General features: G+C 55.4%; 1 protein-coding gene across 6 annotated transcripts in view; it reads right to left on the bottom strand.

Moving 5' to 3' along the window:
* The window catches only part of WDR4 (WD repeat domain 4), a 232,636-nt gene that overhangs the window by 31,424 nt on the left and 183,800 nt on the right, over positions 1–17,412 (bottom strand). For all 6 annotated transcript variants that reach the window (XM_068271046.1, XM_068271047.1, XM_068271048.1 and 3 more), the window contains exons 6-7: positions 15,696–15,808; positions 6,320–6,380 (exon numbers count right to left, since the gene is read on the bottom strand). In XM_068271046.1, coding sequence (XP_068127147.1) covers positions 6,320–6,380; positions 15,696–15,808 — 174 coding nt within the window. The remainder of the gene's footprint in view (positions 1–6,319; positions 6,381–15,695; positions 15,809–17,412) is intronic.

Raw genomic sequence — 17,412 nt, 5'->3', positions numbered from 1 at the left:
AGAGCACAGTGAGGATGAGGGCGGTACAAGGAGGATGGTGGGTGTGGTCAGGAGTGCAGTCAGAGATGAGTGCAGTAAGAGAGGGAGGTATGGGTGTGGTATGGGGTGGGAGTGAGCGGTGGAAGGAGGATGGTGGGTGTGGTCTAGAAAGGAGTGCAGTAAGAGAGGGAGGTATGGGTGTGGTATGGGGTGGGAGTGAGCGGTGGAAGGAGGATGGTGGGTGTGGTCTAGAAAGGAGTGCAGTAAGAGAGGGAGGTATGGGTGTGGTATGGGGTGGGAGTGAGCGTTGGAAGGAGGATGGTGGGTGTGGTCTAGAAAGGAGTGCAGTAAGAGAGGGAGGTATAGGTAGAAAACAGATTTGATCAGTCACAAGGTGGGGAGGGGTGTGGTTAGAGATGGAAGATGGGTGTGGCCAGAGGGTAGAAAACAGATTTGATCTGTCTAAATCCAAAAAAAGCTTAATTGGCAGGACCAAATACATTTACCATTGCCAAAGCAGAACATTAGCATGGGAGGGAGGTGGTGATAGTGGGAATAATGGAAGGGTATAGGGGTATATAGTCCATAGGTGTGTGGAGGATGTAAGGGACAATATGGGGGGCTGGGATATACAGTCCATAGGGGGGTATTGGGGGAATACAGTCCCATGTGGTATCATGTTCCTCTCAGTTGGTGGCAGGAAGTGACATATCGGGCAGCTATTTGCACGGTTGTTTCCTCCTCCTCCAGTAAGATGTAGAGTTTTCTCTCCTCATCTGTGGAGGTAAAATCCTGGATGTGGGCGGAGAGTCTCTGGAAGTGGGCGGTCCTCACAGGTGTATATTTGCTGCAGTGTAGCAGGAAGTGGGCCTCATCCTCCAGGACCCCCTGGTCACATTGCCTGCACAGTCTCTCCTCCCGGGGCTTCCATGTCTGTCTGTGTCACCCTGTCTCTATCTCCAGGCTGTGGGCACTCAGGCGGTACAGGATCAGGGTCTGTGTGGTGGTGTAGCCTCTCCAGATATGGGGCAATTGTGTACTCCCTCTGTAGTAATTGGTAGACAGTGAGTTTCTGGGAGTTCTTTATGTAACTTCTCCATTCCTCTATGTATCGGTCCTTGCAGCTTTCTATAGTCTGTTTTATTTTATTTTTACTTTTTTTTGGGGGGGGGGGGGGGGGGAGGCTTTTGTCAGCCTGTATTACTGGTCTTGGCTGGCCGCTGATGCATTGTTTGAGAGCACATGGTATGGCCTCGGCTCCCTGGCTCAGTGAGGCTTTATGGTGGTAAATGCTGGGACTGCTGCTCTGTATATGCACCCAGTATGAGAGCGCCCTCTGCAGGATAGTCAGCCATAGTGGTATGGCCTCGGCTCCCTGGCTCAGTGAGGCTTTATGGTGGTAAATGCTGGGACTGCTGCTCTGTATATGCGCCCAGTATGAGAGCGCCCTCTGCTGGATAGTCAGCCATAGTGGTATGGCCTCAGCTCCCTGGCTCAGTGAGGCTTTATGGTGGTAAGCACAGGGGCTGCTGCTCTGTATATGCACCCAGTATGAGAGCGCCCTCTGCTGGATAGTCAGCGATAGTGGTATGGCCTCGCCACCCTGGCTCAGTGAGGCTTTATGGTGGTAAGTGCTAGGGTTGCTGCTCTGTATATGCACCCAGTATGAGAGCGCCCTCTGCTGGATAGTCAGTCATAGTGGTATGGCCTCGCCCCCCTGGCTCAGTGAGGCTTTATGGTGGTAAGTGCTGGGGCTGCTGCTCTGTATATGCGCCCAGTATGAGAGCGCCCTCTGCTGGATAGTCAGCTATAGTGGTATGGCCTCATCCCCCTGGCTCAGTGAGGCTTTATGGTGGTAAGTGCTGGGGTTGCTGCTCTGTATGTGTGCCCAGTATGAGAGCGCCCTCTGCTGGATAGTCAGCCATAGTGGTATGGCCTCACCCCCCTGGCTCAGTGAGGCTTTATGGTGGTAAGTGCTGGGGTTGCTGCTCTGTATATGCACCCACTATGAGAGCGCCCTCTGCTGGATAGTCAGCCATAGTGGTATGGCCTCGCCCCCCTGGCTCAGTGAGGCTTTATGGTGGTAAGTGCTGGGGTTGCTGCTCTGTATGTGTGCCCAATATGAGAGCGCCCTCTGCTGGATAGTCAGCCATAGTGGTATGGCCTCGCCCCCCTGGCTCAGTGAGGCTTTATGGTGGTAAGTGCTGGGGTTGCTGCTCTGTATATGTGCCCAGTATGAGAGTGGCCTCTGCTGGATAGTCAGCCATAGTGGTATGGCCTCGCCCCCCTGGCTCAGTGAGGCTTTATGGTGGTAAGTGCGGGGGCTTCTGCTCTGTATATGCGCCCAGTATGAGAGTGCCCTCTGCTGGATAGTCAGCCATAGTGGTATGGCCTCGGCTCCCTGGATCAGTGAGGCTTTATGGTGGTAAGTGCGGGGGCTTCTGCTCTGTATATGCGCCCAGTATGAGAGTGCCCTCTGCTGGATAGTCAGCCATAGTGGTATGGCCTTGGCTCCCTGGCTCAGTGAGGCTTTATGGTGGTAAGTGCTGGGGCTGCTGCTCTGTATATGCGCCCAGTATGAGAGCGCCCTCTGCTGGATAGTCAGCCATAGTGGTATGGCCTCACCCCCCTGGCTCAGTGAGGCTTTATGGTAGTAAGTGCTGGGACTGCTGCTCTGTATATGCGCCCAGTATGAGAGCGCCCTCTGCTGGATAGTCAGCCATAGTGGTATGGCCTCAGCTCCCTGGCTCAGTGAGGCTTTATGGTGGTAAGTGCTGGGACTGCTGCTCTGTATATGCGCCCAGTATCAGAGCGCCCTCTGCTGGATAGTCAGCCATAGTGGTATGGCCTCGCCCCCCTGGCTCAGTGAGGCTTTATGGTGGTAAGTGCTGGGGCTGCTGCTCTGTATGTGTGCCCAGTATGAGAGCGCCCTCTGCTGGATAGTCAGCCATAGTGGTATGGCCTCCCCCCCCCCGGCTCAGTGAGGCTTTATGGTAGTAAGTGCTGGGGCTACTGCTCTGTATGTGTGCCCAGTATGAGAGCGCCCTCTGCTGGATAGTCAGCCATAGTGGTATGGCCTCGCTCCCCTGGTGGTAAGTGCTGGGGCTGCTGCTCTGTATGTGTGCCCAGTATGAGAGTGCCCTCTGCTGGATAGTCAGCCATAGTGGTATGGCCTCGCCCCCCTGGCTCAGTAAAGCTTTATGGTGGTAAGTGCTGGGACTGCTGCTCTGTATATGCGCCCAGTAGGAGAGCGCCCTCTGCTGGATAGTCAGCCATAGTGGTATGGCCTCACTCCCCTGGCTCAGTGAGGCTTTATGGTGGTAAAAGCCGGGGTTGCTGCTCTGTATATGCACCCAGTATGAGAGCGCCCTCTGCTGGATAGTCAGCCATAGTGGTATGGCCTCGGCTCCCTGGCTCAGTGAGGCTTTATGGTGGTAAGTGCTGGGGCTGCTGCTCTGTATGTGTGCCCAGTATGAGAGCGCCCTCTGCTGGATAGTCAGCCATAGTGGTATGGCCTCGCCCCCCCTGGCTCAGTGAGGCTTTATGGTGGTAAGTGCTGGGGCTGCTGCTCTGTATATGCGCCCAGTATGAGAGCGCCCTCTGCTGGATAGTCAGCCATAGTGGTATGGCCTCGCCCCCCTGGCTCAGTGAGGCTTTATGGTGGTAAGTGCTGGGGCTGCTGCTCTGTATGTGTGCCCAGTATGAGAGCGCCCTCTGCTGGATAGTCAGCCATAGTGGTATGGCCTCAGCTCCCTGGCTCAGTGAGGCTTTATGGTGGTAAGTGCTGGGACTGCTGCTCTGTATGTGCACCCAGTATGGGAGCACCCTCTGCTGGATAGTCAGCCACAGTGGTATGGTCTTGCCCCCTGGCTCAGTGAGGCTTTATGGTGGTAAGTGCTGGGGCTGCTGCTCTGTATATGCGCCCAGTATGAGAGCGCCCTCTGCTGGATAGTCAGCCATAGTGGTATGGCCTCCCCCCCCTGGCTCAGTGAGGCTTTATGGTGGTAAGTGCTGGGACTGCTGCTCTGTATATGCGCCCAGTATGAGAGCGCCCTCTGCTGGATAGTCAGCCATAGTGGTATGGCCTCGCCCCCCTGGCTCAGTGAGGCTTTATGGTGGTAAGTGCTAGGGCTGCTGCTCTGTATGTGTGCCCAGTATGAGAGTGCCCTCTGCTGGATAGTCAGCCATAGTGGTATGGCCTCTTCCCCCTGGCTCAGTGAGGCTTTATGGTGGTAAGTGTTGGGGCTGCTGCTCTGTATATGCGCCCAGTATGAGAGTGCCCTCTGCTGGATAGTCAGCCATAGTGGTATGGCCTCGGCTCCCTGGCTCAGTGAGGCTTTATGGTAGTAAGTGCTGGGACTGCTGCTCTGTATATGCGCCCAGTATGAGAGCGCCCTCTGCTGGACAGTCAGCCACAGTGGTATGGCCTCGCCCCCCTGGCTCAGTGAGGCTTTATGGTGGTAAGTGCTAGGGCTGCTGCTCTGTATGTGTGCCCAGTATGAGAGCGCCCTCTGCTGGATAGTCAGCCATAGTGGTATGGCCTCGCCCCCCTGGCTCAGTGAGGCTTTATGGTGGTAAGTGCTGGGGCTGCTGCTCTGTATATGCGCCCAGTATCAGAGCGCCCTCTGCTGGATAGTCAGCCATAGTGGTATGGCCTCGCCCCCCTGGCTCAGTGAGGCTTTATGGTGGTAAGTGCTGGGGCTGCTGCTCTATATATGCGCCCAGTATGAGAGCGCCCACTGCTGGATAGTCAGCCATAGTGGTATGGCCTCGCCCTCCTGGCTCAGTGAGGCTTTATGGTGGTAAGTGCTGGGGCTGCTGCTCTGTATATGCGCCCAGTATGAGAGCGCCCTCTGCTGGATAGTCAGCCATAGTGGTATGGCCTCCCCCCCCTGGCTCAGTGAGGCTTTATGGTGGTAAGTGCTGGGGCTGCTGCTCTGTATATGCGCCCAGTATGAGAGCGCCCTCTGCTGGATAGTCAGCCATAGTGGTATGGCCTCCCCCCCCTGGCTCAGTGAGGCTTTATGGTGGTAAGTGCTGGGGCTGCTGCTCTGTATATGCGCCCAGTATGAGAGCGCCCTCTGCTGGATAGTCAGCCATAGTGGTATGGCCTCGCCCCCCTGGCTCAGTGAGGCTTTATGGTGGTAAGTGCTGGGGTTGCTGCTCTGTATATGCGCCCAGTATGAGAGTGCCCTCTGCTGGATAGTCAGCCATAGTGGGAATCTGCCTAGCTCTGCCCGGCAAGCTGAGTTAGAGGTGCTGCGATGGACTTGCAGAACTCTAGATGGAAGATTTCTGTTGGGCTGGAATCCCATTTTGATTGGTCAGGGTAGGTGACCGGGCCCCATACCTCACTGCTATAGAGCAGGATTGGGGTGATGATGCTGTTGAATATCTTTGCCCACACTCTCACTGATGGTTTTAGGTGGTAAAGCTGCTTTCTGATGGCGTCAAACGTTCTGCAGGCTTTTCCTTTCAGGGCCTCTGCTGGTTTAAAGCTCCCCGATTGGTTGATTTCCAGCTCAAGGTAGTGTAGCTGTTGATGGTCACCAGTGGGAAGCAGTTTAATATAAATGAGGAGGTGAGGTTTTTATTTAGATTCTTCCTCTGGAATACCATCACTTTTGTCTTCTTTGGGTTGATGGGCAGTGCCCATGTGGTGCAGACACTCTTCAGTACAGCCAGGGTACCCTGTAGGCCCTGCTCTGTTGGGGAGAGCAGCACAAGGGGGTAACTGTTTCTTTGGAGAGGAGGCTGGAGTGACCAAAAGGGTAGTAGATGGATTAGAAAAGTCACCAGAAGGGGGGTGTGTGTATGTGGTGTGTGGTTGTGGGTGGAAGTATGGGCATGGTCAGAGGGTAAAAGATGGATTTGATCATTTACCAGGAGGGGAGGGGTGTGGTCGGAGATAGAGGATGGGTGTGGTCAGAGATACAGGAGGGGTGTGGTCGGAGATAGTGGAGGGGTGTGGTCGGAGATAGAGGAGGGGTGTGGTCGGAGATAGAGGAGGGGTGTGGTCGGAGATAGTGGAGGGGTGTGGTCGGAGATAGTGGAGGGGTGTGGTCGGAGATAGTGGAGGGGTGTGGTCGGAGATAGTGGAGGGGTGTGGTCGGAGATAGTGGAGGGGTGTGGTCGGAGATAGTGGAGGGGTGTGGTCGGAGATAGTGGAGGGGTGTGGTCGGAGATAGTGGAGGGGTGTGGTCGGAGATAGTGGAGGGGTGTGGTCGGAGATAGAGGAGGGGTGTGGTCGGAGATAGAGGAGGGGTGTGGTCGGAGATAGAGGAGGGGTGTGGTCAGAGGGCAGAAAAGGCAATGTGGGCTATAGTTGGGAGGAGCTTACTCCGGATCCGGAAAGCAGCAGATTATCGGAGCCGGGCAGGACCAGCAGCTGTGACACAAACCTGCAGAGAGGAGACATGGGGAAAGAGAGAATTAAAACAAGACATGAGGCACAATGGGAAGGCTGGAGCAAGTATACAAGCAATTTACACATTTCAGGTTTCCCATTTGTAATTTCAGTCACATGACCCAAAGATTCATAGCTCAGATGGCAGAGAGGGATTCTCCCCACCCACCTCCTCCCTCTGCTAACTCCTGTGGGCGGGGTCATCTCTGCATGCAGAGGAATACAGCGGCAGCAACCACCCCAGCTCCTCCCTCTGCTATCTCCTGTGGGCGGTGTCATCTCTGCAGGCAGAGGCATACAGCGGCAGCAACCACCCCAGCTCCTCCCTATGCTATCTCCTGTGGGCGGGGTTATCTCTGCATGCAGAGGCATACAGCTGCTGGAACCACTCCCCAGCTCCTCCCTCTGCTATCTCCTGTGGGCGGGGTCATCTCTGCAGGCAGAGGCATACAGCGGCAGCAACCACCCCAGCTCCTCCCTCTGCTATCTCCTGTGGGCGGGGTCATCTCTGCATGCAGAGGAATACAGCGGCAGCAACCACCCCCCAGCTCCTCCCTCTGCTATCTCCTGTGGGCGGGGTCATCTCTGCATGCAGAGGAATACAGCGGCAGCAACCACCCCCCAGCTCCTCCCTCTGCTATCTCCTGTGGGCGGGGTCATCTCTGCAGGCAGAGGCATACAGCGGCAGCAACCACCCCAGCTCCTCCCTCTGCTATCTCCTGTGGGCGGTGTCATCTCTGCAGGCAGAGGCATACAGCGGCAGCAACCACCCCAGCTCCTCCCTATGCTATCTCCTGTGGGCGGTGTCATCTCTCCATGCAGAGGCATACAGCTGCTGGAACCACTCCCCAGCTCCTCCCTCTGCTATCTCCTGTGGGCGGGGTCATCTCTGCAGGCAGAGGCATACAGCGGCAGCAACCTCCCCAGCTCCTCCCTCTGCTATCTCCTGTGGGCGGGGTCATCTCTGCATGTAGAGGAATACAGCGGCAGCAACCACCCCCCAGCTCCTCCCTCTGCTATCTCCTGTGGGCGGGGTCATCTCTGCAGGCAGAGGCATACAGCGGCAGCAACCACCCCAGCTCCTCCCTCTGCTATCTCCTGTGGGCGGTGTCATCTCTGCAGGCAGAGGCATACAGCGGCAGCAACCACCCCAGCTCCTCCCTATGCTATCTCCTGTGGGCGGGGTTATCTCTGCATGCAGAGGCATACAGCTGCTGGAACCACTCCCCAGCTCCTCCCTCTGCTATCTCCTGTGGGCGGGGTCATCTCTGCAGGCAGAGGCATACAGCGGCAGCAACCACCCCAGCTCCTCCCTCTGCTATCTCCTGTGGGCGGGGTCATCTCTGCATGCAGAGGAATACAGCGGCAGCAACCACCCCCCAGCTCCTCCCTCTGCTATCTCCTGTGGGCGGGGTCATCTCTGCATGCAGAGGAATACAGCGGCAGCAACCACCCCCCAGCTCCTCCCTCTGCTATCTCCTGTGGGCGGGGTCATCTCTGCAGGCAGAGGCATACAGCGGCAGCAACCACCCCAGCTCCTCCCTCTGCTATCTCCTGTGGGCGGTGTCATCTCTGCAGGCAGAGGCATACAGCGGCAGCAACCACCCCAGCTCCTCCCTATGCTATCTCCTGTGGGCGGTGTCATCTCTCCATGCAGAGGCATACAGCTGCTGGAACCACTCCCCAGCTCCTCCCACTGCTATCTCCTGTGGGCGGGGTCATCTCTGCAGGCAGAGGCATACAGCGGCAGCAACCACCCCAGCTCCTCCCTCTGCTATCTCCTGTGGGCGGGGTCATCTCTGCATGCAGAGGAATACAGCGGCAGCAACCACCCCCCAGCTCCTCCCTCTGCTATCTCCTGTGGGCGGGGTCATCTCTGCAGGCAGAGGCATACAGCGGCAGCAACCACCCCAGCTCCTCCCTATGCTATCTCCTGTGGGCGGTGTCATCTCTCCATGCAGAGGCATACAGCTGCTGGAACCACTCCCCAGCTCCTCCCTCTGCTATCTCCTGTGGGCGGGGTCATCTCTGCATGCAGAGGAATACAGCGGCTGGAACCACCCCAGCTCCTCCCTCTGCTATCTCCTGTGGGCGGGGTCATCTATGAATGCAGAGGAATACAGCTGCTGGAACCACCCCCAGCTCCTCCCTCTGCTATCTCCTGTGGGCGGGGTTATCTCTGCATGCAGAGGCATACAGCAGCTGAAACCACCCCCCAGCTCCTCCCTCTGCTATCTCCTGTGGGCGGGGTCATCTCTGCATGCAGAGGATTACAGCAGCTGAAACCACCCCCCAAGCTCCTCCCTCTGCTATCTCCTGTGGGCGGGGGTCACCTCTGCATACACAGGATTACAGCAGCTGAAACCACCCCCCAAGCTCCTCCCTCTGCTATCTCCTGTGGGCGGGGTCATCTCTGCATGCAGAGGAATACGGCGGCTGAGCCTACCCCTAGCTTCTCCCTCTGCTATCTCCTGTGGGCGGGATCATATCTGCATGCAGAGAAACACAGCGGCTGGAACCACCCCCCAGCTCCTCCCTCTGCATGCAAATATAACCCCGCATACAGGAGATAGAGGAATACAGCGGCTGGAATCATCCATCCAGCTCCTCCCTCTGCTATCTCCTGTGGGCGGGATCATATCTGCATGCAGAGAAACACAGCGGCTGGAACCACCCCCCAGCTCCTCCCTCTGCTATCTCCTGTGGGCGGGATCATATCTGCATGCAGAGAAACACAGCGGCTGGAACCACCCCCCAGCTCCTCCCTCTGCCATCTCCTGTGGGCGGGATCATATCTGCATGGAGAGGAATACAGCGGCTAGAACCACCCCCCAGCTCCTCCCTCTGCCATCTCCTGTGGGCGGGGTCACCTCTGCATGCAGAGGAATACAGCAGCTGAAACCACCCCCAGCTCCTCCCTCTGCCATCTCCTGTGGGCGGGGTCATCTCTGCATGCAGAGGAATACAGCAGCTGAAACCACCCCAGCTCCTCCCTCTGCTATCTCCTGTGGGCGGGGTCATCTCTGCAGGCAGAGGAATACAGCAGCCGAAACCACCCCAGCTCCTCCCTCTGCCATCTCCTGTGGGCGGGGTCATCTCTGCATGCAGAGGATTACAGCAGCTGAAACCACGCCCAGCTCCTCCCTCTGCTATCCTGTGGGCGGGGTCATCTCTGCATGCAGAGGAATACAGCAGCAGCAACCACCCCAGCTCCTCCCTCTGCTATCTCCTGTGGGCGGGGTCATCTCTGCAGGCAGAGGAATAAGTCGGCAGCAACCACCCCCAGCTCCTCCCTCTGCTATCTGCTGTGGGTGGGGTCATCTCTGCATGCAGAGGATTACAGCAGCTGAAACCACCCCCAGCTCCTCCCTCTGCTATTTGCTGTGGGCGGGGTCATCTCTGCATGCAGAGGAATACAGCAGCTGGAACCACCCCCAGCTCCTCCCTCTGCTATCTCCTGTGGGCGGGGTCATCTCTGCATGCAGAGGAATACAGCAGCTGGAAACCACCCCCAGCTCCTCCCTCTGCTATCTCCTGTGGGCGGGGTCATCTCTGCATGCAGAGGAATACAGCATCCCCCAGCTCCACCCTGAATGCCCAGTCACGCTGCACCTGACATTGCCACAGAAGCTCAGCATAGCAAACTCAGCAAAATAAAAAAAAAATGGAAAATGGTTTGACAGACAGTGTGTAACCACAAGAGATGGTGTTGTGGCTATACAGGTTCCCTGGCCACTGACACTTCCAGCTCAGCACAGTGTTGTGGCTATACAGGTTCCCTGGCCAGTGACACCCTTCCAGCTCAGCACAGTGTTGTGGCTATACAGGTTCCCTGGCCACTGACACACACTTCCAGCTCAGCATGGTGTTGTGGCTATACAGGTTCCCTGGCCACTGACACTCCCAGCTCAGCATGGTGTTGTGGCTATACAGGTTCCCTGGCCACTGACACTCCCAGCTCAGCACGGTGTTGTGGCTATACAGGTTCCCTGGCCACTGACACACTTCCAGCTCAGCACGGTGTTGTGGCTATACAGGTTCCCTGGCCACTGACACTTCCAGCTCAGCAGTGTTGTGGCTATACAGGTTCCCTGGCCAGTGACACTCCCAGCTCAGCACGGTGTTGTGGCTATACAGGTTCCCTGGCCACTGACACTTCCAGCTCAGCACGGTGTTGTGGCTATACAGGTTCCCTGGCCACTGACACTTCCAGCTCAGCATGGTGTTGTGGCTATACAGGTTCCCTGGCCACTGACACTTCCAGCTCAGCACGGTGTTGTGGCTATACAGGTTCCCTGGCCAGTGACACTTCCAGCTCAGCACAGTGTTGTGGCTATACAGGTTCCCTGGCCACTGACACACACTTCCAGCTCAGCATGGTGTTGTGGCTATACAGGTTCCCTGGCCACTGACCCTTCCAGCTCAGCACGGTGTTGTGGCTATACAGGTTCCCTGGCCACTGACACTTCCAGCTCAGCACAGTGTTGTGGCTATACAGGTTCCCTGGCCACTGACACACACTTCCAGCTCAGCACGGTGTTGTGGCTATACAGGTTCCCTGGCCACTGACACTTCCAGCTCAGCACAGTGTTGTGGCTATACAGGTTCCCTGGCCACTGACACTTCCAGCTCAGCACGGTGTTGTGGCTATACAGGTTCCCTGGCCAGTGACACTTCCAGCTCAGCACAGTGTTGTGGCTATACAGGTTCCCTGGCCACTGACACACACTTCCAGCTCAGCACGGTGTTGTGGCTATACAGGGTCCCTGGCCACTGACACTTCCAGCTCAGCACAGTGTTGTGGCTATACAGGTTCCCTGGCCACTGACACTTCCAGCTCAGCACGGTGTTGTGGCTATACAGGTTCCCTGGCCACTAACACTTCCAGCTCAGCACAGTGTTGTGGCTATACAGGTTCCCTGGCCACTGACACACACTTCCAGCTCAGCACGGTGTTGTGGCTATACAGGTTCCCTGGCCACTGACACTTCCAGCTCAGCACAGTGTTGTGGCTATACAGGTTCCCTGGCCACTGACACTTCCAGCTCAGCACGGTGTTGTGGCTATACAGGTTCCCTGGCCACTAACACTTCCAGCTCAGCACAGTGTTGTGGCTATACAGGTTCCCTGGCCACTGACACTTCCAGCTCAGCACGGTGTTGTGGCTATACAGGTTCCCTGGCCAGTGACACTCCCAGCTCAGCATGGTGTTGTGGCTATACAGGTTCCCTGGCCCCTCACACTTCCAGCTCAGCACAGTGTTGTGGCTATACAGGTTCCCTGGCCACTGACACACTTCCAGCTCAGCACAGTGTTGTGGCTATACAGGTTCCCTGGCCACTGACACTTCCAGCTCAGCACAGTGTTGTGGCTATACAGGTTCCCTGGCCACTGACACACACTTCCAGCTCAGCACAGTGTTGTGGCTATACAGGTTCCCTGGCCACTGACACACACTTCCAGCTCAGCACAGTGTTGTGGCTATACAGGTTCCCTGGCCACTGACACACACTTCCAGCTCAGCATGGTGTTGTGGCTATACAGGTTCCCTGGCCACTGACACTTCCAGCTCAGCAGTGTTGTGGCTATACAGGTTCCCTGGCCAGTGACACTCCCAGCTCAGCACAGTGTTGTGGCTATACAGGTTCCCTGGCCCCTCACACTTCCAGCTCAGCACAGTGTTGTGGCTATACAGGTTCCCTGGCCACTGACACTTCCAGCTCAGCACAGTGTTGTGGCTATACAGGTTCCCTGGCCACTGACACTTCCAGCTCAGCACGGTGTTGTGGCTATACAGGTTCCCTGGCCACTCACACACTTCCAGCTCAGCACAGTAATGTGGCTATACAGGTTCCCTGTCCACTGACACTCCCAGCTCAGCACGGTGTTGTGGCTATACAGGTTCCCTGGCCACTGACACTTCCAGCTCAGCACAGTGTTGTGGCTATACAGGTTCCCTGGCCAGTGACACTTCCAGCTCAGCACGGTGTTGTGGCTATACAGGTTCCCTGTCCACTGACACTCCCAGCTCAGCACGGTGTTGTGGCTATACAGGTTCCCTGGCCAGTGACACTTCCAGCTCAGCAGTGTTGTGGCTATACAGGTTCCCTGGCCACTGACATTTCTAGCTCAGCATGGTGTTGTGGCTATACAGGTTCCCTGGCCACTCACACTTCCAGCTCAGCATGGTGTTGTGGCTATACAGGTTCCCTGGCCACTCACACTCCCAGCTCAGCACGGTGTTGTGGCTATACAGGTTCCCTGGCCACTCACACTTCCAGCTCAGCACAGTGTTGTGGCTATACAGGTTCCCTGGCCACTGACACTTCCAGCTCAGCACGGTGTTGTGGCTATACAGGTTCCCTGGCCACTCACACACTTCCAGCTCAGCACAGTAATGTGGCTATACAGGTTCCCTGTCCACTGACACTCCCAGCTCAGCACGGTGTTGTGGCTATACAGGTTCCCTGGCCACTGACACTTCCAGCTCAGCACAGTGTTGTGGCTATACAGGTTCCCTGGCCACTGACACTTCCAGCTCAGCACGGTGTTGTGGCTATACAGGTTCCCTGGCCAGTGACACTTCCAGCTCAGCACAGTGTTGTGGCTATACAGGTTCCCTGGCCACTGACACTCCCAGCTCAGCATGGTGTTGTGGCTATACAGGTTCCCTGGCCACTGACACTTCCAGCTCAGCATGGTGTTGTGGCTATACAGGTTCCCTGGCCACTGACACTTCCAGCTCAGCATGATGTGGCTATACAGGTTCCCTGGCCACTCACACTTCCAGCTCAGCACGGTGTTGTGGCTATACAGGTTCCCTGGCCACTGACACTTCCAGCTCAGCACGGTGTTGTGGCTATACAGGTTCCCTGGCCACTCACACTTCCAGCTCAGCACAGTGTTGTGGCTATACAGGTTCCCTGGCCACTGACATTTCTAGCTCAGCACGGTGTTGTGGCTATACAGGTTCCCTGGCCACTGACACTTCCAGCTCAGCATGGTGTTGTGGCTATACAGGTTCCCTGGCCAGTGACACTCCCAGCTCAGCATGGTGTTGTGGCTATACAGGTTCCCTGGCCACTGACACTTCCAGCTCAGCACGGTGTTGTGGCTATACAGGTTCCCTGGCCACTGACACTTCCAGCTCAGCATGGTGTTGTGGCTATACAGGTTCCCTGGCCACTCACACTTCCAGCTCAGCACGGTGTTGTGGCTATACAGGTTCCCTGGCCAGTGACACTTCCAGCTCAGCACAGTGTTGTGGCTATACAGGTTCCCTGGCCACTCACACTCCCAGCTCAGCACAGTGTTGTGGCTATACAGGTTCCCTGGCCACTTACACTCCCAGCTCAGCACGGTGTTGTGGCTATACAGGTTCCCTGGCCACTCACACTTCCAGCTCAGCACGGTGTTGTGGCTATACAGGTTCCCTGGCCACTCACACTCCCAGCTCAGCACAGTGTTGTGGCTATACAGGTTCCCTGGCCACTCACACTCCCAGCTCAGCACGGTGTTGTGGCTATACAGGTTCCCTGGCCACTCACACTTCCAGCTCAGCACGGTGTTGTGGCTATACAGGTTCCCTGGCCAGTGACACTCCCAGCTCAGCACGGTGTTGTGGCTATACAGGTTCCCTGGCCACTGACACTTCCAGCTCAGCACGGTGTTGTGGCTATACAGGTTCCCTGGCCACTGACACTTCCAGCTCAGCATGGTGTTGTGGCTATACAGGTTCCCTGGCCACTCACACTTCCAGCTCAGCACGGTGTTGTGGCTATACAGGTTCCCTGGCCAGTGACACTTCCAGCTCAGCACAGTGTTGTGGCTATACAGGTTCCCTGGCCACTCACACTCCCAGCTCAGCACAGTGTTGTGGCTATACAGGTTCCCTGGCCACTCACACTCCCAGCTCAGCACGGTGTTGTGGCTATACAGGTTCCCTGGCCACTCACACTTCCAGCTCAGCACGGTGTTGTGGCTATACAGGTTCCCTGGCCACTCACACTTCCAGCTCAGCACAGTGTTGTGGCTATACAGGTTCCCTGGCCACTGACATTTCTAGCTCAGCACGGTGTTGTGGCTATACAGGTTCCCTGGACACTGACACTTCCAGCTCAGCATGGTGTTGTGGCTATACAGGTTCCCTGGTCACTGACACTTCCAGCTCAGCACAGTGTTGTGGCTATACAGGTTCCCTGGCCACTGACACTTCCAGCTCAGCATGGTGTTGTGGCTATACAGGTTCCCTGGCCACTGACACACACTTCCAGCTCAGCACAGTGTTGTGGCTATACAGGTTCCCTGGCCACTGACATTTCTAGCTCAGCACGGTGTTGTGGCTATACAGGTTCCCTGGCCACTGACACTTCCAGCTCAGCACGGTGTTGTGGCTATACAGGTTCCCTGGTCACTGACACTTCCAGCCCAGCACTGTGTTGTGGCTATACAGGTTCCCTGGCCACTGACCCTTCCAGCTCAGCACAGTGTTGTGGCTATACAGGTTCCCTGGCCACTCACACTCCCAGCTCAGCACGGTGTTGTGGCTATACAGGTTCCCTGGCCAGTGACACTTCCAGCCCAGCACAGTGTTGAGGCTATACAGGTTCCCTGGCCACTCACACACACTTCCTTCATGAGGAATGTTAGTCAGGTTATCTTCTTTCTATACTAAATTACATCTAAACTAAGTATATACAGCATACAAGATAAACTAACGAGACAAATAAATATATAAGTAAAGATTAAGTGACAGGGACAGAAAGTGCCTTTCTGTAAACTGGCTGTGGGTTTTATACGGAGCAGAAAGAGTTAAATGTGACCTCATCTGAGCCATCCCCCAAAACCTACTATTGGCTCAGACCCCTCGTGGTGTCATAAAACCCACTTGATTAATATTCTATGATCCCTTTCCTCTACATACAGGAATGTTCTGTTTATTAAATATTGGCCTCTGTTTTCCCCTTTGCAGTCTGAAAGTCGGTACATTTGAACAGATAGTGTCCCTGTCCTTCGGACGAGGACAATCTGCTTCTGGTAAAGGTCTTCATAATTTCTCTCCGAGAAATGATGCTTAAAGAGACCCTGTGCAAATCAAGACTTTCAACTAACTCAGTTCAAATAATTGAGGCCTATATATAATACATAAATTATAACAATTAACACTTCCATTTGTGAAAGCATTCTTTGTCTACAGCAGCTTCTCACGCCTGCCTACGTCTGCACACTACTGTATATTGTTGCTATGACAGCAGCTGACTGACCCCAGGAGAACTAACTGACTCTAGTATTAATCCACAGCAACACTCACTCTGTGTGTCCCAGGCAGAACGATTGGATGATGTGTGGGGCCTCCGATAGACTGACACGGATCTTCTCATCTCGGTCACACGTGATAACGAAACGTCCGTCTGGAGTCACGACCTGCGCACAGAGATCGAGAAGATGAGTAATGAATACAGGAATGCTGCTCCCCACAATGTAAGGAATAAAGTATATACTGGGGATATTGCCCCACAACAAGCTGGGGACCACCCCCTGGGCTGAAGGGTATACACTGAGGAATAATATCTAATATATCTCTATGGTTGCTATCTGGCAGATGGAGAGAGACAGTCTCTGCTTGGGTGTACTAGACTCTCTGGGTCGCCCTCTTGTGGAGAAATCTGGGATTACCAGCTTGATGCACTCTGGGGACCAGCCCTTGGCTGTGCGCTGTACACTGTGGAAGAATATCGAATATACAGTCAGGTCCATAAATGTTGGGACATGGACACAATTCTAACATTTTTGGCTCTATCCACAACCACAATGGAGGTTTAATTAACCACAATGTGCTTTATCTGCAGACTGTCAGCTATAATTTGAGGGTATTTACATACACATCAGGTGATCGGTGTAGGAATTACAGCAGTCTGCATATCTGCCTCCCATTTCCTAAGGGAGCAAAAGTAATGGGACAGAATAATACTCATAAATCAAACTTACACTTTTTAATACTTAGCTGCAAATCCTTTGCAGTCAGTTACAGCCTGAAGTGTGGAGCGCACAGACATCACCAGACGCTGGTCTCATCCCTGGTGATGCTCTGCCAGCCTCTACTGCAGTCAGTTACAGCCTGAAGTGTGGAGCGCACAGACATCACCAGACGCTGGTCTCATCCCTGGTGATACTCTGCCAGCCTCTACTGCAGTCAGTTACAGCCTGAAGTGTGGAGCGCACAGACATCACCAGACGCTGGTCTCATCCCTGGTGATGCTCTGCCAGCCTCTACTGCAGTCAGTTACAGCCTGAAGTGTGGAGCGCACAGACATCACCAGACGCTGGTCTCATCCCTGGTGCTGCTCTGCCAGGCCTCTACTGCAGTCAGTTACAGCCTGAAGTGTGGAGCGCACAGACATCACCAGACGCTGGTCTCATCCCTGGTGATACTCAGCCAGCCTCTACTGCAGTCAGTTACAGCCTGAAGTGTGGAGCGCACAGACATCACCAGACGCTGGTCTCATCCCTGGTGATACTCTGCCAGCCTGTACTGCAGTCAGTTACAGCCTGAAGTGTGGAGCGCACAGACATCACCAGACGCTGGTCTCATCCCTGGTGATGCTCTGCCAGCCTCTACTGCAGTCAGTTACAGCCTGAAGTGTGGAGCGCACAGACATCACCAGACGCTGGTCTCATCCCTGGTGATACTCTGCCAGCCTCTACAGCAGTCAGTTACAGCCTGAAGTGTGGAGCGCACAGACATCACCAGACGCTGGTCTCATCCCTGGTGATGCTCTGCCAGCCTCTACTGCAGTCAGTTACAGCCTGAAGTGTGGAGCGCACAGACATCACCAGACGCTGGTCTCATCCCTGGTGATACTCTGCCAGCCTCTACAGCAGTCAGTTACAGCCTGAAGTGTGGAGCGCACAGACATCACCAGACGCTGGTCTCATCCCTGGTGATACTCTGCCAGCCTCTACTGCAGTCAGTTACAGCCTGAAGTGTGGAGCGCACAGACATCACCAGACGCTGGTCTCATCCCTGG

Source organism: Hyperolius riggenbachi, chromosome 2 (assembly GCF_040937935.1).
Source record: "Hyperolius riggenbachi isolate aHypRig1 chromosome 2, aHypRig1.pri, whole genome shotgun sequence".
Classification (NCBI taxonomy): domain Eukaryota; kingdom Metazoa; phylum Chordata; class Amphibia; order Anura; family Hyperoliidae; genus Hyperolius; species Hyperolius riggenbachi.
This window is presented reverse-complemented; position numbering and strand designations above follow the sequence as displayed.